We start from the raw sequence: 26,018 nt of genomic DNA, 5'->3' as shown, positions 1-26,018 counted from the left end.
TGCTTGTTGTCCTATGCATTCAAAGGAAGTGGTGACCATTAACTCCACCTCCAGGCTGTAGGTTCTGAGAACCTAGGATGCAAGATCCCATCTGCCATTTGCTCACTGTGACCCTGGCCATCACTTGGCTTCCACCTGGGTAAAATGGGAAAATGGTGCTTTCCTAGTCATTAAAAATGTAATATATGAGGCACAGCTTATTAATTTCTAGGTAGAAAACTATACAATTACTCAAGTCAATTGCATGTCATTGCTAATTTAAAGAAAAAGATAATCAATTGATAGTGGGTGAACAGTTTTATTGTGAAGCAGGATTAGTCAGGATAACAATGTATTTTAGCCAGAAATAAATTTAAGTCTGTAGTCATTAGAGTTAAAATATTCTTTCTAACAGCTATACAGTACTGAAAAAGACTGCTGAAGAAATTTGACATGTAATAAAAAAGAGAATGAAGAAAAAGTGAGAGTGGATTTAAAAGGCTGCTGTTCTCAGGTTTCAGACTGCAGGCTGCCCCCTGCTGAGCTGCCCAGCTGCTCAGTTCATCTCTTAGTGAAGTGCCTTTTTTGGGCTCAGCCACAAGATGTCAGCCTAAGCTTAGCCATTTGTGCATTTTTCCGCGCCTCCAACCCATTTCTTCCCTTCCATTTCATTTCCTCTTTCGGCTCTGAGCAAATGAATAATCTTTTGGATTGTGGGCACTAGATAAATAACAATGGAGTAACTTGAGCATTCAAAGGGCCTCTGCTGATAGCAGCTCCCACAAAGTCTCAGGAAGAGCCCCCTTTCCTTCCCATTGCAGTCCCCAAGCCTGGGAGGCCATCGTCCTCTCTCAGGCCAAGTGTATCTATGTGTTGGCGCTTCCTACACAGGGACAAAAAATCCAGGATCCGTGACCCCTAGGAGAGAATGCTGGTAACGTGTCTCCTAGGAAGGTGGATAAAGGTGATTTCAGGTTGGCCCAGCAGCCCTGGGAACCTTCAAGGGTGAATATTGCTTTCTCAGTTGCAACCTGTCTTCCCCAATGCATCGGCATTTGAGGACAAGATACTCCACCTGGGTACGAGATGCCTGTAGTACCTCTAAGAATCATGTTCTCACCACATTGGTGAACCTAAACAATGGGCAGATCTTCTTTCCCCATGGATTTTTGTAAAGGTGAAAATTTTCCAGACACCCCCCTACACACACCAGCAAATGTACACTTACAACTAACTGGTCAGAAATCAGTCACCTGCCTGTCCCTGAAACCATCAGCAGTAAGAGGAGTAGGGATGCCGTAACTGGTTTAGATGAGTGAGATCCATCTCCCGGGCCTAGGGAGGGTCCACCTTCCTTAAGCACATAGCTCTTGCCAGAGGTCAATATTCCCAGAGCTGAATTCCAGGGCCTACAGCGATGAACCGGAACTCAGGACACAGCCCTGTCTCCCAGGGGCTCAGTGAACACAGGTCCAGTCACGACTGCCCAGGGAGATTTGCAGTGGGCTAGAGTTTTGCTAAAGAGAGGCCAGGCAACCACCAACTAAACTACCTGCCCTTTGCTGGAGGAAGAGGAGGCAGAGGAAAAAGAAATAAATGCTGCTGTGACGGACAGAGCAGGAGCACCGTCATCTTGGACAAACACCGCCACTTTAAGCTCCAGCTCCCCTTCTAGCCTCATGCATTTCAAGGAAATCACTTTTCTTCTAACTACAAGCAGACAGAAAGAGCAGACAGTAAAACACAGATAAGACAGCTCGGGCACAGAGGAAAGTAGGGGGAAAGTCTCTTGGGTAACCGCCAAAGTTCACCCTCAAACAATGGGCCCCAGTAAAACAGTGGCCTTAATAAGCACATTCCTTTCCCTTCAGGTGCACTAAGATAGGGAAGCTAAAAGCAGACTCGGGGGCTATGCCTGCAGCTGCAGAAAGACATATGAGAAGAGACACACAACTCTCCCTCCCAGATAAGCACAACAAAGAGACACAGAAGCAGTCCAAGCCTCTGATAAACTCTCCTACCCTGAATCCTTAAAAACTCGTAGTCTGTAAGAGAGTGTGGCTCTGACCTAGCTCGGCCAGCTGCCCCTCTCAGGTTTATTTAAAATAAACTTGTCCCTGTTGACTGTAAAAACACCCTTCAAGTTTCTCTCCTCTTTCTTTAATTCTTGCGGTGACTGTACTGCCTCTGGCATCTAGAGGGCTGGGGTCAGTCCGGTAGCTCTGGGCTCTGGGACCTGCCCTGCTCGGACTGTCTGAGAACCCGACAGCATGGTGCCTCCGCTCTCTGGGTCTGTTTCCTTTAGAGAAATGCAGCCTGTTCCAGGATGTACAGCATCAGAAGCAGCCTGGGCTATAGGCCTTCTATGGAAACAGGCAGGCTCAAGCCCATGCTTATCTGTCTCTCACTGCGCCATTGAGCCACCAGAGTCATGGGAGCCAGTAATTTCCAACCAAAGGGACTTCTGTGCCCACCTTCTAGAACCTTTCCTTGAGCCGACCTATGGGGATAAAACAGACACACGAAAGCAGGACATCCTGAGGAAGGGAGCCTGGGAGGAACACGAACAGTGAGATCATTCCTGTCCATCCTTATAGAATGGGAGACAAGTTGATTTATCATTCATTAGACAGAACTGTGTAATAAAGGTACTCATGTGCAAGGCTGTGGTATGCAACAACTCTGGGGGAAGGAAGAAGAGAAAGAAATGAGATGTGGCTTTGGGTTGTATGTGCAATGCTTTATCTCAGAGAAATCAATTTTTTGCAGAAAGAAGCATGCTGTCTATCGGGATGTCGCTGCCCCACGAACAGTCACTACACCCTTGATGCATCCCCTGCGGGGGGCTCAGGGCCTCAGGGACACTAAACACCACAGGGAACCAGGCTTCATCCTGACACACACTGGGAATCAACCCAGTTGTCATTTCCATGGGTGTGGAAGAAAACTAATGACTCAAGGCTTGAATCGTAAGCGGTCCAGCTTCCACTGGCAGAGGTAGATAAGTGGGTGAGAAACTCAGACACATTCACAGCAACTGCAGCCTCTGACCGGAATGGGTCGAACCTGCAAGCCACCCTCGGCTTCAGCCTGCTTTTAGTTCCCAACTTTGTGCAAAAGAGAAATTAGCAGCAATGTGAAATGTCACAATTTGAAGGGGTCTCTGCCGGGGCTGGACAGTTCAATTTCCTTTTCAACTCACTGCCCCAACATTGTCCTGCTGCTTTCAAAGAGGGAAATTCAAGCATAAGGGCTTCGTGAGCCAGGCTGAGAGCTCTGGACACGGAAGGAGAGGGAAGAGCCAGGTTCTCACTGGGACACATACTGCGGTGTGTAAAAGCATGGACCCTGGACCAGAATAGCCCAGGCCAATGCACTGCATCATTTCTCCTTTTTCTGGGACCTCTGGCAAGCTCCCTGGACACTTCTGTAGCTCAGTCTTCCCCTTAGTAAATAAGGCTAGCAGTAGGACCTGCCCCTGAGTTTTTACACGGTTAAAATCACAAAAGATTCAGAAGAATGCATGGTATAGTGAGGGCTCAGTAAATGTTTGTTTTTTTTTTATTATGATTTACCAGTTATTCTAATTTTGAGCAAGAGGGTTTCTCTGAGCTCTAATTAGGAGTCTCACCCTACCTCAGAGCAATGCAGGACAGAAGAGCCCCCAAATTGGGGCTTAGCCTGGTTCTTGGCTTCAACCAGGAAAGAATGCAAGGGTAAGCTGGTGGCGTTAGACAGCAACTTTATGGAAGCAGTAGCCTATAGCAACAGAGGCAGTGCTCCCTGCAGAGGAGGGTGAACCCACAGACAGTGTGCCCACAGTGGCATCTCACAGCAACGTCACCAGCAACAGACCTGTGGCCGAACAAGTTGCTTCTCACTCATTGAAATAAGGGAAAACACTGTGGAGAACTGTGGTGTCTCTCAGCAAGAGCACGTTAAAAAAGACAGTATAGGATGTGGGATTTCAGTTAGATTCCTGTCTTCATCAGCTCTGGCTGCTATATTACAAAGTACTATAGCCTGGGTGGCTTATAAACAACGGCAACTTATTTCTCACAGTTCTGAAGTCTGGGAACTCTAAGATCACAATGCCAACATGGTTGGGGTCCAGGGAGGATCCTTTTCTGAGCTGCAGAATGCCAATTTCTTGTTGTTTCCTCACATGGCAGAAAGAGGGTGACAGAGCTCTCTGGAGTCCCTATTATATAAAAACACTGATCCTATTTGTGAGAGTTCTACCTTCACTCCTCAAACACCTCCACAGCCCCAGCTCCTATTACAGTCACCTTGGGCGTTAGAATTTCAACATATGAATTTGGGGAAATGTAAACATTCGGTGCTTACCAGTGCTTTAGGGGATGTTTTATGGAATCGGACTTTTGCTCTGAAGTGAAGGCCATCAGGAAGTGGTGTTAACACTATGATGGAATATCTTTAAAAATGTAATCTACAATTTGGGAGGAAGTAAGGTTAAAGCTGTGATTGGTGAATAAGCCACTGTTAATACATATTAGCTGGGAATGAGGGGTGTTTGGTCGTTTGTGTAGTTTAGATAAGGTTCACGTTTCTGTCTGCATTCAGACGTGACTGGAGTGGTCTTCTTTTTGTCTTGATTCGCCACCATCACAGAGTGGCCTTTTCTGATACTGGTTCTCAGTAAAATTGTTTATACTCAGCCAGAGAATATTATGACCTAGCTGTGAGTGCCTGCTCCACTCCTAGGACTAACAGTGCTAGACCAGTTCTCAAATACGAAGGGTTGCGTCTCTCTTCCTTTCTACCCTCTTTTGGCCAAAGCAAACTAGTCAGGCATCAGGATGTAGATCATTGATCCCTACCATTGCTGAGACATTGCTAATCTGATGTTTATCTAGAGTGCACTGCCTGCAGGCAAATTAGGGTTTTAATTCACCATCTTGTAGTAGTCAGGACATCCCTTTTCTTCTAAAGCATTTCAAAGTCATGAACTAACCTAAAAATGATACCTTCTATAACACCTTCTTTATCTTTGGGCAGCTGACATATCTGAGTGAAGGCAATTAAGTTAGCCCACTGGGATTATTTAATTTCTGAGAGAAGCTTATATTTCAAGGCCAAATTTAAGTTTCTTATCACGTAAATGGCTTTATAATTTTTAGCTTTTCTTTTTCAGTATGAACCACATAAAATCAAAATAAAATCACATTTATCTTGGCTAGAAGGTTTGCATGATTGTGAATAGTTCCCAAAAGGCTAGAAATTATTGCTTTCATCAGATACAAAATAAATCAATCAACAAAATAAAATACAAATTAAAATGAAAAAGATGATGCCTGGGTTCAGAGTAAAGCAGCAATGGATGTAGACCTTTGAAGGGTAAGGCGGTGATATTTCATAGATGTCACATGACAGTTAATAACAGAATCTGTGTAGGATGAGAAACTGTTAAGTGTAGTAGAGATCCTAGAACTAAGTCAATGGAAGTTTTCATACATCTTGCTATTGCTGTTATACATCTTAAACAAGGTCGATATAGCCTGGCTGCTAGAGCTAACAAAAGACTAAAATAAGCAGTAGGTCCCTAATGATTCCCACATAATTGGGTCAACACTTACTGAGATTTTTTATAAACAAAAAGTAAAAAGGGATTTGTGAATCTAGAATCTTGGAGAAAATTCTTTCAATAGTTATTGTTTCTGTGTTTATGCTTAAAAAGGAACATATTTCTTTTAACTTGAAAAGTATACGATTACTAAAAGCTAATTCTAGCAATACTTTTTACTAATATAAAATTAATATCAGCTCTCTTCTGGATTTGACAGGTTTGGAAAATTTTTTGTATGTTTTTAAATCCCAAAGTTGAAGGACTCTCATAACAGTTTTGAAGTATTTAAAATCTGAAGAGTTTCAACAATCCTAATTATTCCTATTTTCCTCTATTTTATAGGGTGAAAGAGCAAAATTATTCTGAATTTTGGAAGGGTAAAAAAAATCATAAAAGACAGGATGTAAAGTCAAATAATTTCAGGCAACATTATAAATACTTTGTAAGTAACTATTCTAATTAAGAATAAATTAAGAAAAGTAAACATGAAGTTTCTTGAAAACTGATTTAAGTGCGTGCAAAAGGCACCAAAATTTAACGGAATAATTAAATCACAAAAAGAAACTTCTACAATCTAAGCATAAAATAGGCCAGTCATGTTACATAAAAATGACACTCATTTTTTTCTGTTTTACGTCATTTTTGTAATAATTTGGAGCAAAAACATGTATTCAGGCATGCAGAGACAAGTATAAAAATAAATAATGTTAAAACTTTTACCTATAGCTTTAAAAAACAACTAACTTACCAGTATATTAAATAATACATACATATCATATTAACTTTGTCCCATGAATAAGTTATTAAAAATTTCTTGAGCATGAAATTATATACTCATATTCATATTTCTCTAATTATCATAACTTGTGTAATTAAATATTTATATTAATTATCCTTATATTAAATTAAACAAATATATATTATAAAATATAATATATAACACTTCATATTATAAATATATAAAACATATATTATAAATATATAAAATATATAATTTACGTTATCAATAAGTAATATGTGAATTACATTTAAAATACGTAATATAATATTTATATTACTTATCGTCTTTAATCAAAATAACCAACTTCTTTTTGCAGACACACAAAAAATTAGAGAATAAAAAAGGAATTGTTTTATTATTTTTTCTCTAAGAACACATATTATTTTAACAATTCAAAGGGAGAATAACTTTCTGCTTCTTTCTTTTCACAGTTAACAGCTTAATTAAAATAAGATTTGCCTACTATAAAATGTGCCCACTGTAAGTGTACAATTCAGTTTCTTCTAGTGGTTAAGAGTGGCCAGCAAGACACCTTCTCATGAAGGCTGTTTGTACACCCTCCTGGGGGCCAGAGCAAACTCTGCCAAGACACCAGCCATGTTTTTGAGGCTTCTCTCCCAAGCAGACTCTGCAACCTCTCTGCAAGAATGTGCAAACTACAGCATGTTTGTGGCAGCCTCACATACTGATCCTAGAGCACCTGTATCTTCCTCCGTGTCAACTTCAAAACAACCTTTCTGTGAAGCTTTGTTAGCTCTAATAGGATGCACGTGTCATCGACAAAGTGATTCAGAAAATGCAAGCAGTCATCTTCATCACAGTCCTATGGACTTCCAGGCTGAGGTGACACGCAGGGCAGGATTGACAGGTAGGCCAAAGTTCTGGGTAGAGAAGCTGGCACCAGGCAAAAGATTTGGAAGTTGAGTGGAGGGCCTAGGACCATTGCAGCCAGGAACTGAGAAAGCTGGGTTGGGACTTGGGGAGAGGGAAGCTGTAGACCATAGACTGTAGTCTGAGCCTGAGACTCAGGGGAGGATGTGGTTGAGAGCATGGAGAGGGTGTCCTTGGGAAATAAGCCTCCAGGAAAGGGCCCTGGAGCAGGAGCTGGAGCCTAATTGACATACCATCACCGCCTCCTTTCATGCCCAGCCTCTCTCTGCTGGGATCACTCCCTGGCAACCGGCCTTTTATCAGTCCCTTCTACCTGGCTGGCAAATCCCGAGCTTCACTCCAGGTGGTCACAATCTGACCCTTGTGACCTCATGCTTCCCCACCCCCATTTGTGATTCCATCACAGGAAGTTCTTCTCCAGTGGCCCCTGATCCAGGGAGACCCACCCTGCAACAGCCCTTGTCTCCCTCCGCCCTTGCTTCCTTCTCACCCATCTCACCACCATCTGCCCAGGGGAGCCAGATGTCCCAAATTTTGGAGAGAAAATAATTGAGGCTCATTTCCAGGACAGAGGGGCGAGCTGGGTCTGAAGAGCCAAGCAGAGAGGCTTCCCAAAATCACCAAGTTGGGAGGGGTCAGAGATGTGTGGCTGCCCCAGCTGTTGTGACTCTGCCCCAGCTTTTGGCTCCACCCCCTTAAAGCATCTTCAGAGGTTCCCATGGCTACAGTAAACAAGTCTCCACTGCCTTGGCCATGTGCTGTGTTCACCCCACTCCTGATCTTGTTGGCCGCTCAGGGGCTGACAGCCCAGATGTGCAGCTGTGGTGAGCAGAAACAGGGAGGAATGGAGCCCCCAGGTGAGTGGAGTGGCTTGGCTTTAGGGAAGAGCAGCCTGGGGATGTGGATATGGATGGAAGAGGCTCTGAGATTTGGGATCTGAACTTGGGGATCAAGGCAGCAGTTCTTTCTTTATAGGAACTTCCTGTTAAAAAACTTTTTTTTTTTTAATAAAAATAGGAAAGAGCCTTATAGGAAAGGGTTCAGTACTGTAGCCCAGGCTCTCAAAAATGATCAGTATAACTTAAGGTTTCTATGTCCAGTTACTTTTCCTATTTTAGTATAATAAAATAAAATACCTGACTCACTAGAGGAAATACATAAAATGTGTACTCGAAGCAAAAAGAGAATTAATTAAAGAATCCCAGCATAGTCATCACTTGTCTTAAGAAACAGAGCAGTATTTACCTTAGCCTTCTTCTGTGGGCCCCCATCCCCTATATCAAAAAATCACCTCCTCGGTAGCCATTATGCTGAATTTTATGTTTATTTATCAATTGCTATTCTTTGTAGCTTGACTTCAACTTTCTGTACTCTTAAACAATATATTGAATAGTTTTGCATGTCCACAAATTGTAAATACGGCTTTACACTATATTTTTCTCGGGGTCTTTTTCTGTGGTGCCGTATCTTGCTCCCGCTGATGCACCTCCTGAATGTCTGTCATTCTCACCTATGTCTCTCCCTTTCAACTCTTCTTCTAGCCATTGTCATCACTTCCCTGATCTGCCTAAATTCTGCCCAGCTGTCCGTGCAAATGGTGTACTGATGACATATGTAAGGACTCTAACTCCCCTCAAGCAATCTGCTCACCTCAAAGGGTAAAACACTGGCTCACTCCTAATGTAATAAATGACACACAAGGTCACAATTCAATCGTACTCTCCTTGGATACTACTTCTTATGTGAACATCAAACTTACACTCACTTCCTACACATCAACATATCTTGTATATTTGGAGTAAAAATTAGAGAAGTACATACAAAGATTTAAAATATAAAACATTTTTTTAATTACCATTTCAATCTCGCTGCTTGTTATTGGTCTGTTCAGGCTATCTAATTCTTCCTGTTGTAAGATAGGAGGGTTATATCATTCCAAGGAGTTATCCACCTCTAGGTTTTCTAGTTAATGCGCATGAAGGTGTTCGTTGTAGCCTTGAATGATCTTTTGTATTTCTGTGGTGTCAGTTGTAATACCTCCCATTTCATTTCTGATTGAGTTTATTTGGATTTTCTCTCTTCTTGGTTAATTTTGCTAATGTTCAACCAATTTGATTTATCTATTTTATTTATTAAGCTGGTTTCAAGAACAAGCTTTTTGTTTCATTTATCTTTTGTATTGTTTTTTGTTGTTATTTCAATTTCATTTAGTTCTGCACTGATCTTGTTTATTTCCTTTCTCTTGCTGGGTTTGGGTTTGGTTTGTTCTTGTTTCTCCAGTTACTTGAGGTGTGAACTTAGGTTGTCTGTGTATGCTCTTTCAGACTTTTTGATGTTGGCATTTAGAGCTATGAACTTTCCTCTTAGCACTGCCTTTGCTGTATACCGGAGGTTTTGATAGGTTGTGTCACTATTTGCATTCAGTTTGAAGAATTTTTTTAATTCCCATCTTGATTTCATAGTTGACCCAATGATCATTTAGGGGCAGGTTATTTAATTTCCATGTATTTGCATGGTTTTGAAGGTTCCTTTTGGAGTGGATTTCCAGTTTTATTCCACTGTGGTCTGATAGAGTGCTTGATATAATTTCAATTCCCTTAAATTTATTGAGGCTCAATTTGTGGCCTATCATATGGTCTATCTTAGAGAAAGTTCCATATGCTGGTGAATATAATGTATATTCTGTGATTGTTGGGTAGAATGCTCTGTAAATATCTGTTACGTCCATTTGTTCTAGGGTATAGTTTAAATCCATTGTTTCTTTGTCGACTTTCTAACTTGATGACCTGTCTAGTGTCATCAGTGGAGTATTGAAGTCACCCACTATTATTGTTTTGCTGTCTATTTCATTTGTTAGATCTAGTAGTAATTGTTTTATAAATTTGGGATCGCCAGTGTTAGGTGTATATATATTTAGGACTGTGATATTTTCCTGTTGAACAAGGCCTTTTATCATTATGTAATGTCCCCCTTTGTCTTTCTTAACTGCTGTTGCTTTAAAGTTTCTTTGGTCTGATATAAGCATAGCTACTCTTGCTTGCTTTTGGTCTCCATTTGCATGGAATGTCTTTTTCCACCCCTTTACCTTAAGTTAATGTGAGTCCTTAAATGTTAGGTGAGTCTCTTGAAGGCAGCAGATAGCTGGTGAATTCTTATCCATTCTGCAATTCTATATCTTTTAAGCACAGCATTTAGGCCATCTAAATTAAATATTGGTATTGAGATGTGAGATATTATTCCATTCATAGTGCTATTTGTTGTATGTATATGCAATTCTCATCAAAATACCACCATCATTCTTCACAGAACTACAAAATCAATTCTAAGATTTATATGGAAGCAAAAAAGAGCCCGCATAACCAAAGCAAGATTAAGCAAAAGGAACAAATCTGGAGGCATCATATTACCTGATTTCAAACTATACTATAAGGCTATAGTCACCAAAATATCATTGTACTGATATAAAGCTAGGCACATAGACCAATGGAACAGAATAGAAATCCCAGAAATAAACCCAAATACTTACAGCCAACTGATCTTTGACAAAGCAAACAAAGACATAAAGTGGAGAAAGGACACCCTATTCAACAAATGGTGCTGGGATAATTGGCAAGCCACATGTAGGAGACTGGATCATCATCTCTTACCTTATACAAAAATCAACTCAAGATGGATCAAGGACTTAAATCTAAGACCTGAAACTATAAAAATTCCAGCAGATGACATCAGAAAAACTCTTCTAGACATTGGCTTAGACAAGGATTTCATGACCAAGAACCAAAAAGCAGATGCAATATAAACAAAGATAAGCAACTGGGACTTGATTAATCTAAAGAGCTTTTGCAGAGCAAAAGGAACAGTCAGCAGAGTAAACAGAAAGCTGACAGAGTAGGAGAAAATCTTCACAATCAATACATCTGGCAAAGGACTAATATCCAGAATCTAAAATGAACTCAAACAAATTAGCAAGAAATAAACAAACAATCCCATCAAAAAGTGAGACAAGGACATGAATAGACAGTTCTCAAAAGAAGACATACAAATGGCCAACAAATATGTAAAAAATGCTCAACATCACTAATGATCAGGGAAATGCAAATCAAAACCACAATGTGATACTACTTCACTCCTCCAAGAATGACCATCATCAAAAAATTAAAAAAAAAATAGATGTTGGCATGGATGTGATGAAAAGGGAATACTTCTACACTGCTTGTGGGAATGTAAACTAGTACAACCACTGTGAAAAACAGTGTGGAGATTCCTTAAGGAACTAAAAGTGGAACTACTATTTGATATAGCTATCCCACTAATGAGTATCTACCTGGAAGAAAATAAGTCATTATACAAAAAAGATACTTGCTCATGCATGTTCATAACAGCAAAATTCACAATTGTAAAAACTTGGGACCAACCCAAATGCCCATCAATGAGTGAATAAAGAAACTGTGGTGTATAGATATGTGTGTATATGTATACATATATATATGTATATACATATCTATGCTACGGTTTCTGTGGCACATACACACACACAATGGAATACTACTCAGCCATAAAAAGAAATGAATTAATGGTATTTGAAGCAAACTGAAAGAGATTGGAGACTATTCTCAGTGAAGTAACTCAGGAATGGAAAACCAAACGTCACATTTTCTCACTCATAAGTGGGAGCTAAGCTATGAGGATACAAAGGCATAAGAATGACACAATGGACTTTAGGAACTCAAGGGAAAAGGGTGGGAAGGGGGCGAGGGATAAAAGACTACTAACTGGGTGCATTGTGTACTGCTGTCATGTGATAGGTGCACCAAAATCTCAGAAATCACCAATAAAAAAACTTACCCATGTAACCAAACATCACCGGTCCCCCAATAACGAATGGAAATAAAAAGTTTTAAAAATAATAAATAAAACTGCCTGCTCTTCAGTAAGTTGTGTTTCCATTAAAAGAATATGTAGAAACCACCTAAGGGAAGCAAGAATAGGCCACTTGGAAGAAGTTTCAAGGAGAGCTGACCCCAGCTTTGTACACTGGCAGCACAAGGAGCCCTCAGTAAGTGTTACCCTTCCTTATCATGTGCTAAATGTTTAAGGCTTTCAGTCAGACAACTTCAAGCTTGGTGATCTCTGTCAACCTCATGGCTTTGTCTAGAGGGTCAAATGAGAAAAGCGACAACCAGTTGGTGCATTTTTCAAGAGTCATGCAAGTAGTGTTGTCTTGCCTCTCTCTTTAGGCTTTGATGATTTAGTCTTTACATTTACTGTAACACTTATCATGATCCGTTGTTTATTCAAGTTATTTAGGCTGATGCTTCTAAAGCCAACTGTATTAAGGACCACTTTTAAAATTTCCAGTCCTTTTCAAGTAAATATTTTTGTAAAAGAAAAATTTTTTTAAATTACTGGAAAGAGAAAGTGCGAAAATTATACACATCAGAAGCCAAAAGTGTTTATTGATAAATTTAGAAAATGTAAAACTAAATTTAAATACATATATCAGAACAGATATATAGAAGAAAAACAATTTCAGAAACTGTACTTGGTGTTTGCTGAATGTGTGCATTGGGGAATGAGTGTGGAAAAGAGCAACTCAAGCTGTGTTTTTGCTCTCTTCTCTCGACAACAACAATCAACACAGAAGACTTCTGCCACCAAATATGTGCAGGTTTCTCTCCATACCCCAAGCTAGCAATTGATTCTGCAGTGGAAACCACCTGGGGGTCCTCCAATTTAATTTAGTTCTGACACTATCTACCTGGGGATAGCCTCAGAAACCACAGGTTGAGGGCTCAGTCCCACAAGAACACCCCCTTCTTCTAACCAGTTGAAACACCACACCTCCAGAACTTCTCACTGACTGGCTTCAAGTTGTGGTTCCCACAAACCCCTGCTTGAGTTTGACTAATTTGCTAGAGCAGTTCACAGAACACAAGGAAATATTTATGTTAATCAACGTATAACAAAGGATGTTTTAAAGGATCCAAATGAAAAATCAGATGAAGAGATACATACTGTGAGGCCTGGAAGAGCACAGAAGCTCCTGTCCCCATGGGGTTGGGGTGTGCCACTCTCCTGGCACATGGACAAGTTCTCCTTCACCGGCGTGTCAGCCTCCACATGTTCAGCTCTCCAGAAGCTCTACACGCCCTGTCCTCTTAGGCATTTTATGAGGACTCCTTTGGATAGGCATGATTGACATATGTATAGAAATGTGATTGGATCAAAGGGTATGATCTATAATATATATTATAATGCTGATAGACTGAGTGGGGAAACCCGGCAAGGCCTGGCTATTCAGATTCTTTTTGGCATCTCCGTGCAGCATTCCTTCCTCCAGGGTATAGCAGGACCTTTTTTTTTTTTTTTTTTTTTTTTTTTTTTTTTTTTAATTATACTTTAGGGTTTTAGGGTACATGTGCACAATGTGCAGGTTCAGGACCCTTTTTTTTTTTTTTTTTTTTTTTGACGCCCGGGCTGGAGTGCAGTGACGCGATCTCGGCTCACTGTAAGCTCTGCCTCCCGGGTTTGCGCCATTCTCCTGCCTCAGCCTCCCGAGTAGCTGGGACTACTACAGGCGCCTGCCACCGCGCCCGGCTAATTTCTTTTTGTACTTTTTAGTAGAGAAGGACCTTTTCTTAAAGGAGGATCTTATGGCCCATAATCAGAGAGGTGGGGGAAGATTAGAGAGGACAGGGAAGGTCAGAAAGAGAGATTATATTTTCTGAGGCCTGTTCCTGAAACTTACAACACTCCAGTATTACAACAGAAGACTATGAAACTTATGAGCCAACAACCATGGATAAAAAAGTATGTATATGTATATGTATACATACGTATATCTCACAAGTGGTTAATAGAGAAAATTGATACTGTTATTGTCACTTTTGTCCTTCAATAACTATATTTGAAGTAAAATTTTGACTGAAATAACAATTGAGTTTTTGAGCCATTTCAGCGATCTCATGACAATAATTTTTTTAGGCTTAGTCCAAAATGAAACAAGTGATCTGTTTTCAAAATATATCTTCAATCCTTCAGCAATAATCAGTTACATAATTTTCCTGTGCAATTATAATTAAAAATAAATATTTTTAAAACTGTAATTGGTAATTAATATTTATACATATTTATGGAACAAGTGTGATATTTTCTTACATGCATAGAATATGTAATGGTCCAGTCAGGGTCTTTAGGGTAACCATTACCTCAAGTATTTGTGATATTCCATGTTTATCATTTCAAGTCTTCATGTGATTTTTGAAATATGCAATACATTAGCTATAATCACTCTACTCTGCTATTGAACATTAGAACCTATTACTTTTATCTAACTGTATGTTTGTGCTCATTAACTAACCTCTGTTCATCCTCCTGCACCCTTGCCACACACACTCTTCTCAGCCTCTGGTATCAATCAATCTATTCGCTACTTCCATGAGATTAATTTTTTTAGCTTCCACGTATATGCAATGACATGCAATATTTGTCTTTCTGTGCCTGGCCTATTTCACTTAACATAATGACTTCTAGTTCCATTCATGCTGCTGCAAATGACATGATTTATGTTTTTTATGGCTGAATTATATCCCTTTGTGTATAGACATTATATTTTCTTTATCCATTGGTTTATTGATGAACGCTTAGGTTGATTCCATATCTTTGCTGTTGTGAATAATGCTGCAATAAACATGGGGGTGCAGGTACCTTATTGAAATACTGATTTTATTTCCTTTAGATAAGTACCAAGTAGTGCAATTTCTGCATAATATGGGCAGTTCTATTTTTAGTTTTTACTAATTTATATTCCCAAAAATAGTGTATACAAGTTTTCTTTTCTCTACATCCTCAGCAGCACCTGATATTTTTTGTCTTTTTAATAACAATCATTCTAACTGAGGTTAAGATGATCTTTAATGAAATTATCTTTCAATGAAAGGAATGAGATCTGGATACATGAATATTAGTCATGGACCTTCTTTTGACAGAAAAACATCAAAATGTTATATAAATTTGTAAGGCCTTTGATGATAAATTTTGGCAGATGTGCAATATCAAGACCACCAGCTACTTCATTAATATTTGTCATTAAGTCGTGGAACTTTTCTGCAGAAACAGTATTCTTCCAAGCTTCTAACTTGGGATTTTGCTCTTCAACCTTATCAGCCATGGAAAAACAGGTTGAATTTTTTCTTTGCAAAGCAACATTAAGATAATTGAAATGACTAAAATATTAGACAAATGAGAAAGACTGGTTGTCCTATTCCATATTAGGTCAGCAACAAATTGGTTGCCTAACTGGGAAACATTGAGTTCATTCTATAGTTCAAATATTCTCCACCAAACCTTTCCCCTCAATGACAATGTACCTCCACATACATTAACAGTTGTTTTTAACCAGCTTCCATATTATTGCCTACAAAAAATTTTTGAATTAAAATTATTACCATTTATGGGATGCATATGTTTTACTATTTCTGTAATCACAATGTTTAGTTCAACTAGATTTTTTGCTTTTATACAAATAACAAGAATTTCTCAATGGAGAAAACATTACATTGATTTATAACCTATGAAAAGCTTCTAAGTCTGGCTAATTATTCCAGAACATGGCCTTACTGTGCTCAACAATTACACAGCTCCTTCCATTTCTAACTCACCACATGAATTTGACAACATTTCTCCTGCTCTGTATCCCATTAAATAAAGCAATTCCACTTGCTGTGACACAGTCAAATTGCACTAAAAGTTTTGAAACACTTGCTCTCAATCATTGCATTAATCATATCCCAGGCCAGTAGTTAAATATTCACCATGTATTAGTGGTCCACAGACCACATCAGAGTTCATGCTGTTCCTAGGACAAGAGTCAAGCACACCCTGCTTTCATCAGCTGCTGGTAGGTGTCACTCAGGTAATACACAGCTGAACAGAACCCAGTTCTCTCTCTTGTCTGGGCCCCCATCATACATTAGCTCTGAATGATGCTGTGAATCTCTCTCAGTACAAGGTGATAATCCTAAGCCAGATGATTCCAAGATGGTGCTTCTTTCCCCACCATGATAACCTTTCTGCGACATCCTTGACCATTCTCACCATCATTTCTGCTTCCCCTCTTTAAGAACATGTGGGTACATCTGGATCCCATTCGTGTCATATGCGAACTGAGGCCAGCTTGAGGACATTCAGTGTCAAGCCCTCCCTTCTTATGCCTTTATCACTGTGACATTTCTCCTCCCAAGATACCAAATGGGAAATAGGTCTTGAAAGGGATGTCAGACACAGGTCTGACCATGCGTCTCACCATTACATCAGTCTTTGGCCACTATAGGAGCACCATTGCCCATCACCATATTAAAAGTGGCCACCATGCAGAGCCTTCCTTCCTTAGAGTCCATGCATACAAAAAAGATACTTACTCACACATGTTTATAGCAGCACAATTGCAATTTCAAAAATGTGGAACCAACCCAAATGCCCATCAATCAACGAGCCGATAAAGATACTGTAATACATATATATAATGATGGAATACTACTAAGCCATAAAAAGGAATGAATTAATGGCATTCACAGCAAACTGGATGAGACTGGAGACTATTATTCTAAGTGAAGTAACTCAGAAATGGAAAACCAAACATCAGTTATGAGCTCCCACTCATAAATGGGAGCTAAGCTATGAGGATGCAAAGGCATAAGAATGATACAATGGACTTTGGGGACAGAAGGGGAAAGGATGGGACAGAGATGAGGGATAGAAGACTGCAGATTGGAAGATGCATGCATGCACCAAAATCTCACAAATGACCACTGAAGAACCTACTTGTGTAACCAAATACCACCTCTTCCCCAAAAACCTGTGGAAATAAAAAATTTTAAAAAGACATCCATTATTGACACTTCATTCAATTGAATACTGCTTATACATATAATTTTGTATTTTAAGCAAGTTATGGAATCAGTGGTAACTTATCTATGTTTAGTTGTAAACTTGTTTATAAGTATATAAATCCAGTATTGGAAACTTATAAGTATATTTACTACCTGACCCTTCACAGAAAGTCGTGGACCCCTGCATTGGATGGTCCATTACAACTTCCATATTCTAGTTTTTCAAAATCCTTTTCTGCTGCCATTCTTACTAAGGGAAATTTTAGTCAATGGCAGGAAAAAAAATGAATTTTTACCATGACTGCAGAGATTTTCCTAAGGCAACTTTCCACTCCAGAAACTCCACTTGTGGTCATGGAAAAGGGCCTTTGCTCTGGCAGACCCTAGTCACTGATTGGAAATGCTTCTTCAACAAGCTCCACGTTAGCTCCCCTGGACTTTACAGGCTCGAACAATGAAATCATAGTGTCTCTGACAGTAAGCTAGCTTTCTTTTTTTTTTTATACTTTAGGTTTTAGGGTACATGTGCACAATGTGCAGGTTTGTTACATATGTATCCATGTGCCATGTTGTTTTGCTGCACCCATGAACTCGTCATTTAGCATTAGGTATATCTCCTAATGCTGTCCCTCCCCTCTCCCCCCACCCCACAACAGTCCCCGGAGTGTGATGTTCCCCTTCCTGTGTCCATGAGTTCTCATTGTTCAATTCCCACCTATGAGTGAGAACATGCGGTGTTTGGTTTTTTGTCCTTGTGACAGTTTACTGAGAATGATGTTTTCCGGTTTCATCCATGTCCCTACAAAGGACATGAACTCATCATTTTTTATGGCTGCATAGTATTCCACGTTACTTCTAAGTATTTTACATATATCAAATCACTTCATCCTTACATCAACGCTATAAGAGAGATAAAATTATTGCCACCATTTTACAGATATAGAAAACATAAGTGGGCAATTGCTGGATGATATGCAAATTTTCAATTTTACCTAATATAGCAGATAATTCTTCAATGGTTTCAAACAGCTTCCACTCTCATTAGTGGTATATAAATATTAATATATATTCTTGTAGCACTTGATCATGTCAGGTTTTCAAAATTGGGTTTAAAAACATTTATAAAGATAAATAATATATATTCATGTATTATTTGTGTGAATGCTGAGAAAAGAGAGAAAGACAGAGATATAAAAATAAATTCTTTCTTAGGCATGGTGGAAAAGGAAGGAGATCACAAAGTTTGGGAGGTGAGAACACAGTAAAATGCCCTTAAGAGAGTCCAAAACATTATTAATCACCTGGCACATGCCTGTTCAAGGAGTGAAGGCATGCAACTACAAAGTCTGTTTTCTCAGTGCTTAAGGGGCTACTGAACACTAACAGGGAAAGTCTGAAAGAAAAATCCGAGGATAGAAAATCCCATCACCTCATTCAATGCTTTCCCAGCTTGAACATTATAATTTCTCAGTGAGTGATGTATGTGCTCTGAATACTTTCACGTTTTCCTTTTAGTTGTGGGTCATAAAGGAGCAATTTTTACCTCCTTTAGTTGGGAAATAGCACAGAGAAAGCTCAGTACTTTTTTAAAACCTAAAATGTTCACTTTTCTCCAGCATTTATTAATTTTCTTGCATGTCCCATAAAAGGAAAGAATGTTTATTATGCATGCCTGATTGAAGGAGAGATATACTGAAATTATGAAGACAGGAGATTAAGGATCTTTACAACCATGGTCACATCAAATGAAAATAAAACTTTCCAGCCCATGGAGGCTGTGGGAAATGCCATTTTCCACTAACCAATATTAACACTTGAAGCACATAGGGACCTTAAAGTCCCACCAAATGAAAATTCCCACAGTGCGGGAAGTGGGCTTTATACCACAGGGACAGCTGATTCCCTCCTCATCAAAGAGACCCTCTGCGTTCAGCAGATTTCAGAAACTCTGGCATTTTTGTAAGGGAGTTACGCAAACATGCTTGACTAAGTAAAAGGGCAAGACCGGTTTTGCAAAGAAATAAAAAATCAGGCCATAAAATTTTAAGATATGCTCACAGCAACAAAACTATATTTTAGTCACACACACTATGTTTTTATGAGAAATGCCTTTCCCTACTGAAAACTTAGAGGTACTATCACCTCTATAAACTACTACCCCCTAATCCTCAAAGGGAGAATTTAAGAACTCTGAAAGTTCTGATCCTCTATTGAATTTTACAGAAGAAACTTTACAAGGCCGTGAACTACCCCTTCTGATTCTCTAATTCTGGAGAAAACATCGACAGCAGCAACAAATGATTCCTTCTTTTGTTTCTCAGTCCCACTGAGTTTGAAAAGGTCTCGGGGTTCTTCGAACATCGATCTGGATTACTTAGTGGACAAAATTTAAAAGTTAAATAAGTAAATAACTCTTCCTGGCATTTCAGTTATAAAGAGACACCCAGGTTTGGTGTCACTGTTATTGGTTAAATCCCCTCAGCTCAGGGAGGGAATGTATTCTCTTCCTCTTTCCTAAAACAAAGGAAACATATTTCATGGTGGATGCTTGGTTATGGAGGGATCAGTTTCCAAGTGATTTCGTGATTATAAGCCAGTCCTTATTCCCCCTTGAAACTACTCGAAAGTTGAAGTTTGCCATGATATTCAAATGAAAAAGAAGAAAAAAAAGAGTAGCTCATTTAGAAAATGCATTTCCCTTTGTCTATGTCTTAATTAAGCCAGTGTGTCTATTCTCCATTAGGAGATCTGTGTCTGAGCTCTCCTAAATTACCTGAGATCTTAGACTGTAACATGAGACTCGAGAAGAGCCTGTTCCGTTAAAGACTATGCCAACTAACAGAACTTCAGCTCATGATGTATTCAGAAGTCAATGTCTGAAGTCATTATATATTTTAGTTCCAAGAAAATGATTTTGAGAGGCATACTGTTATTCAAGAGTGTGTTTATCCTGTGATAAGTTTCCGGAAGCATCATTTGATACTTGTCTTCTTTTTACATGGAGAGGGAGTTTGGGGTCCAGAGATAGATAAAAGAATAGGGAAGGAATGTGAAGTGCTAAAAACAAGGGAGGGAAAAAAACAGAGAAAGAATCAATGAGGAAAACAACAATTGAAAGGTCTTAAAATGTCTCATTCCTCCCTAATAAATTAGCATATATGGGAAATCTCAATTTTTTTAAGGAGCATGAAGGGTAGGGCATGAAGGGTGAATGGCTTAGCTTAGTACATTTTCTGCTGTTGTAAAAGAGCACCAGACTGGGTAATTTATAAAGAACAGAAGCTTATTTGGCTCATGGTTCTGGAGGCTCGGAAATCCAACATCTAGAGGCTACATAGTGAGGGCCTTCTTGCTGTATCACAGCATGGCAGAAGGCAACACATGGTAAGGTACAGAGAGAGAAAAGGGAGACCAAACTGAGATAACTAACCCACTCCTGCAATAGTAAGCATTAACCCATTCATAGGGGCAAAGGTTTTGTGATCTAATCACCTCCTAATGGTCCCACCTGTTAATTGCATCACAATGTCAGTTAAATTTCAACATGAGTTTTGGAGGGGACATTCAAACCATAGCAGTGGGAAGGAAGGTTTCTGAACCTAAGGAAGCCCACAAGTGAGGCAACAAATCCAACTTCAAGAGTCAAAAATTAAAGCTAATATTGCTGATTGTTGTCTTAGTTTGGGATTCACCAGAGGCAGGCCCTGATGCAGGGATTTGAGGACAATTAGCGTATCTCTGAGGCAAAGGAAACACAAGTAGGACAGTGAGGAAGTGTGACACAGAAGGGAAATCAACCATAATAATAATAAAATCCAGCCAGCACTGGAGTGACTGGGACTCAGTCCCATCAGAGAATTCTGGGAGTTAGTGCAGAACAGATGCCTCAAAGGTCTTCCCTCTCTGGGGGTAAGAGAGCTGGGATACTCATCGACTGCTGCTTCTAGGGGTATTCATTTTGACACTTTCAGCACTGTCCATGAGCAGGCGCAGCCAGACTTGCTCACCAGAGAAAGCCCCCAGGCACAGTGATACAGGCATTGGCAGGTGGACTCTATGAGTATATACTGAAGTGAGAGGAGGGAAGGTGGATGGGCACCAGCAGCGTCAGCTACAGTTGTGCAGGGCTAAATATACAGAAAGCGTTCTCCAACTCTCACTTTGTATCATAACCCACAAAGCAGCTGACTTCCATGTTGCACAAGCTGTTTTGTAGATACATCACTTCATGTGACAGATTGTTAAGCACAATTAATCAGGGGCCAACTGAATTTTAATACTGCCTCCTTTAATGACCTAGCAGGGCACAAAAGCTCTAGAAATACAAAGCTGCAGAGGATGGACGTGTTCTGCCTTTCACTTCTCAAGACACATTTGCAATGATCAAGAGGCATGCTGTGAATGCAGTTTGCAAAGAACTTAGGCACACAGCATCTCCTTTTTTCTCACCACGAGGCTGCAGGGTGTGCAGATGTGAGGATTATTTCACTGGTGAAGAAGCATCCTGAGTGGTTACATAGTTCAACTAATGTCACACCAAGAGGTATGGACTTGACCTACTTTCTTCTTTCTCTTTTCTTCTTCCCACCATACCTTGCTGCATTATAAGATTACTGCCAGTTCAGGGAAGATTTTAGCTAAAGTTAATTTAAGGCCTCCAAGCATATTTGAAAGTATGTGCTATATCTAAAAATATATAAAAATGATGATAAAATATAAAAGTTGTGTTTCGATTTCTGACACACTGATAGTTATACAGATACAATAATGACTAAATCTATAATTTCTGTCATCTGAAGTTGATTCTAGAGCACTTACTACTTGGAGAGTATTAAATATAAAACGAGCCTGAACTCTTCCTTACGGCATCATTGCTATTGCATTTGGAGAGTCTTCTAGGTTCACAGATTTTTGACCCACTTTCTTTAGCAAAAGCTCAGGAAGTAAAGTCACACATTTACTCACATTGCATTCTAATGTGTGGAGAAAAGACAGCATCTTTATTTCTCTAAAATGGACTTTTGGCTTCTCATAAGTGCCATCTGCTGGGTTGTATGTGTATGTCCTTGTGAATGTACAAGTAGTTTCAGAGGCATTAGAATTCTCAAACCTTTTTGGTTGAAGCCTAACATATTTAAAGGACTGTGCAAATGTCTTAAATATACCTCTCCATGATTTTTCATGAAATAAAGACAGGGAGTCAGCACCCAGAGCAAGAAATAGAACATCATCAGCACGGCAAAACCACCACCGTTCTGCCATCTCTCTGTTACTATATCTTAGAGTGGGAGTAACTGACATAATCCAGTCTAGTAACCTAGGTCTGATTTAATATCTTAATCATGCATAAACTATTCATTATGTAAAACACCCAATCTGTCAGACTGTGCCACTCTCTCCCTTCTCTGCCCTCAGCAGGAGAGCATCTGGGCATTTGGACATGGAGGGTGTGGGGCACAAGCATCTCATGGTCAGGGAATGGGGGAGGAGCATCTTAGATCTGCATCAGAGTTCATGCTGGTCCTAGGACAAGAGTCAAGCACACCCTGCTTTCACCAGCTGCTGGTAGCTGTCACTCAGGTAATGCACAGCTGAAAAGAACCCAGTTCTTTCTCTTGACTGGGCCCCCATCGATACATTAGCTCCGAATGATGCTGTGAATCTCTCTCAGTACAAGTTCCTAATCCTAACCCAGATGATTCCAAGATGGTGTTTCTTTCCCCACCATGATAACCTTTCTGCAACATCCTTGACCGTTCTCACCATTATTTCTATTTCCCCTCTTTAAGAACATGTGGGTACATCTGGATCCCATTCACGTCATATGTGAACTGAGGACAGCTTGAGGACATTCAGTATCAAGCCCTCTCTTCTTATGCCTTTATCACTGTGACATTTTCTCCTCCCAGGATCCCGAATGGGAAATGGGTCTTGAAAGGGATATCAGACACACGTCTGACCATGCCTCTCACCATTACATCAGTCTTTGGCCACTGTAGGAGCACCATTGCCCATCGCCATATTAAAAGTGGCCACCTGCAGAGTCTTCCTTCCTTACAGTCCATGCAGAAGCCCAAGGAAACAGGCTGCAGCCCCAGTAATCTGGGGCTACTCTATACCTCTCTGGATGAACTTAACCTGCCACATTCCTGGGGGTAAGAACTTCAAGAACTGACATGTTCACTCCCTCCAACATCTGCCTTCCTTCCTCTTCTGACTTTGGATATGTAAAGTGATGATCTTCAGGCTTGGCTCTCATCTGTATTGTATTATAGCCTATCCTATCCCACTGAGCTTTTCTTTCTTCCACTGCATATCCAACCACTCCTCTCTTAGTGGTCCTAGACAGAAGGGGTCTTCTTTGCTGTAGAAGAAAGCCTGTGATCTGAGCCTGTAGGTGCAACTCTTAGTCTGCTCAATGGGGCCTACAGGAACCTTAGAACATCTTTTCTCTCATAATAGAGGCTGACTCTCAAGATTCTTATTAAACAACAACAGTTTTGCAAGTCATGTTGTTCTCCTTGGATTTCTGCTATAGCAATTCTAATGTCTCTTCATCCTCCCATCCCCTACCCTCCACTTCACCAATCTTCCCAAGGCAATGGATGCTTCAAGCTGACTACGGAGAAGGCCATATATTTAGAAACAGAAAAGAGAAAAGTGTGTGAATATGTCTCAAAATATTAATCCCAACATACACAAATAAAGTAGTAAGTTGCATGAAGAGTAATTTTAGCATTTCCCCCAATATTCCTGCATTTATGCAGAACCATGCATTGTAACTAAAGAACTCTAATTTAGTAGCTTCAGAAGCATTGAGTTAAGAAGATTTTTTTAAAAAGTCAACAGACATTCATGTTTATATAATCCTTTATTGTTTAAAGATGTTTTCACATAAATTATCTCATTTGATCCTCACAAAATGAAGTAAGTTTTGCTGTCTTCATTTGGAGGCTGACAAAGGCTAAACTATTTGCCACCAGCATATAGTGATACAGTGAGATCAAAAAAGAATCTTTCATTTTGAAACATACCTTTCATGTAAGTCTGAAGGTAAAAACAAAAACTAGGAGTTTGAGCTAGACTCACGGCTTTGAGAAGAACCTCCTTTGTGAACCACTTTCATCATGAGATGTAAATCAAATAGGAGTCCATTATTCTTTGGGAAACTGAATATTGTCAAAAGTCTCTAAATTCAAATGCATCAGAATGTTCTTAAAATGCACACGGCATGGCTGTGGATGGTACATCCTTGCAGAGGTTAATAAAAAGTGCAAAGTGATGTTTTCCTTCCTCTGGCAATAACCAGAGGCAGAACTGGGGGCTCTTTCACTCTGGAGAACATTAAAAACTTGGACTCTTTCCGGGACACAAGAGTGAAACCCAGCAGGTTTTCAGTGTTCTATCAGCTGTGCCCATAGAGAAATCAGAGATAAATGGCAGCTGAGGAATTCTTTTAACAAGGAGAAGCTGGGATTGTATCTGTGCGCTTCTGTTTTGTGCATTGTACTTACATTCCTTATGTTATTTTCAAGTACCAGCAGTGTCTAATTCATAGCCATTTTGGAATTGTGCTTAAAGGAATCATCTTATCCACATTCTTTGGCAAAACAGACCAGAGAGAATAATTGTAGGAGATTTGTCAGGGTGGTGGGAGAAGCTGTAGGAAAAACGCAAACCTTCTTGGAAAAACACAAACCTTCTTGGAAGGCCATGGGGGTTTTGCAAAGCTTCAGGGAAGAATGAGCAGTTCTTACCCTGGGGCAAAGGGCGAGAAGTAGGTACAAAGGAATGCAGGGGAGTTTATCAGAATAGATCGTTTACTCATATCTCCAGAAACCTGGCCTTTAATCATCCACGTGCAATTACCCACAAGTGTATTGACTCAAGGCCTTTGTCATTAAATCTATACTGAATAAATGCCTGCAGTGCCAGCTGGTCAGGGCCACAGCTGCTGACTCTTTACAGTACCCTCTTTGGGGTCTGTGGGCGGCCCTGGTTCCCTAGCCCACTCTCTCACTGGATACCTATGTCCGATTGCATTTGTTTATCTGTCATTCAGCCAGGGTCTGTGGGTCAGACCTGGCAAATAATTATGGTGTGAAGAAGGGGTCAGAAGGCCCAGGAGCAGTGGCTCACACCTGTAATCCCAGCATTTTGGGAGGCCAAAGTGGGCAGATCACTTGAGGCCAGGAGTTCAAGACCACCCTGGCCAACATGGTGAAACCCTGTCTCTATTAAAGATACAAAAATTAGCTGGTGAGGTGGTGCATGCCTGTAACCCCAGCTACTCAGGAGGCTGAGGCAGGAGAAATGCTTGAACCTGGGAGGCAGAGTGAGCCGAGATGATGGGAATCTATCTCAAAAAAAAAAAAAAAAAAAAAAAGGAGGGGTCACAGACCTGAAGAAGGAGATAGATGGCACCTCAGTCTGGAGCATGATGTGTTGAGGGCACAGATGGGCACATGGAACATTCCAGCACTCCTAGGGGTTCTCAGAATACCTGCTGACATCACAGAGGGGTCAGCTTGTAGACCACTGGACAGCAAAGGAAAGGGGACCTCTCATGCTAGAAATGGATTGGAAGCAGAATAAGTCATTTTTTCAATAATTGTCTATGCCATGTGTATTAGCCAAAAATAAATTTAAATCTGTAGCTAAATATTATCTTTCTCACAGATATCCTTTAAAATACATTAAAGGATAGCATCATATTGTCCAAAATAATAAGTGGGTTTTTAAGTCTTTTTTTCTGTTCGCAGGCCACCTCTCTTTGCCAGCCTTGACAAATAATTTCTTAGTGAAGCACCTATTTCAGGCTGAGCCACAAGATGTCAGCCTAAGCTTAGTCATTTTGAATTTTCCTGGCCCTTGAAACAACTACATTTTT

General features: G+C 40.0%; 1 protein-coding gene across 2 annotated transcripts; it reads right to left on the bottom strand.

Moving 5' to 3' along the window:
* LOC134735893 (myelodysplastic syndrome 2 translocation-associated protein-like) lies at window positions 1-25,612 on the bottom strand. 2 transcript variants are annotated; one of them, XR_010119461.1, is made up of 3 exons: window positions 7,472-7,561; window positions 4,040-4,180; window positions 1-135 (listed from the first exon to the last, which is right to left on the bottom strand). XR_010119461.1 is itself a non-coding variant. In XM_063633992.1 (3 exons), the coding sequence occupies exons 1-3, from the start codon at window positions 25,600-25,602 to the stop codon at window positions 20-22; spliced, it is 330 nt and encodes a 109-aa protein (XP_063490062.1). In that variant the 5' UTR covers window positions 25,603-25,612; the 3' UTR covers window positions 1-19. The 2 variants fall into 2 exon arrangements, 1 of the variants encoding a protein (XP_063490062.1); XM_063633992.1 differs by lacking the exon at window positions 7,472-7,561 and adding an exon at window positions 25,530-25,612.
* Between the last annotated feature and the right edge of the window lie 406 nt (window positions 25,613-26,018).

The sequence above is a fragment of the Symphalangus syndactylus genome, chromosome 24 (genome assembly GCF_028878055.3).
Source record: "Symphalangus syndactylus isolate Jambi chromosome 24, NHGRI_mSymSyn1-v2.1_pri, whole genome shotgun sequence".
Classification (NCBI taxonomy): Eukaryota; Metazoa; Chordata; class Mammalia; order Primates; family Hylobatidae; genus Symphalangus; species Symphalangus syndactylus.
This window is presented reverse-complemented; position numbering and strand designations above follow the sequence as displayed.

Excerpts from the sequence above, each read along its gene's own strand:
- LOC134735893 (XM_063633992.1), bottom strand. The coding sequence starts at position 25,602 with ATGTTCCATGTGCCCATCTGTGCCCTCAACACATCATGCTCCAGACTG. Across the intron at positions 4,181-25,529 it reads CCATCTATCTCCTTCTTCAG|GGACTCCAGAGAGCTCTGTC; the intron begins GTCTGTGACCCC and ends TTTATATAATAG. Across the intron at positions 136-4,039 it reads AGTTCCCAGACTTCAGAACT|GTGGAAGCCAAGTGATGGCC; the intron begins GTGAGAAATAAG and ends CATTTTACCCAG.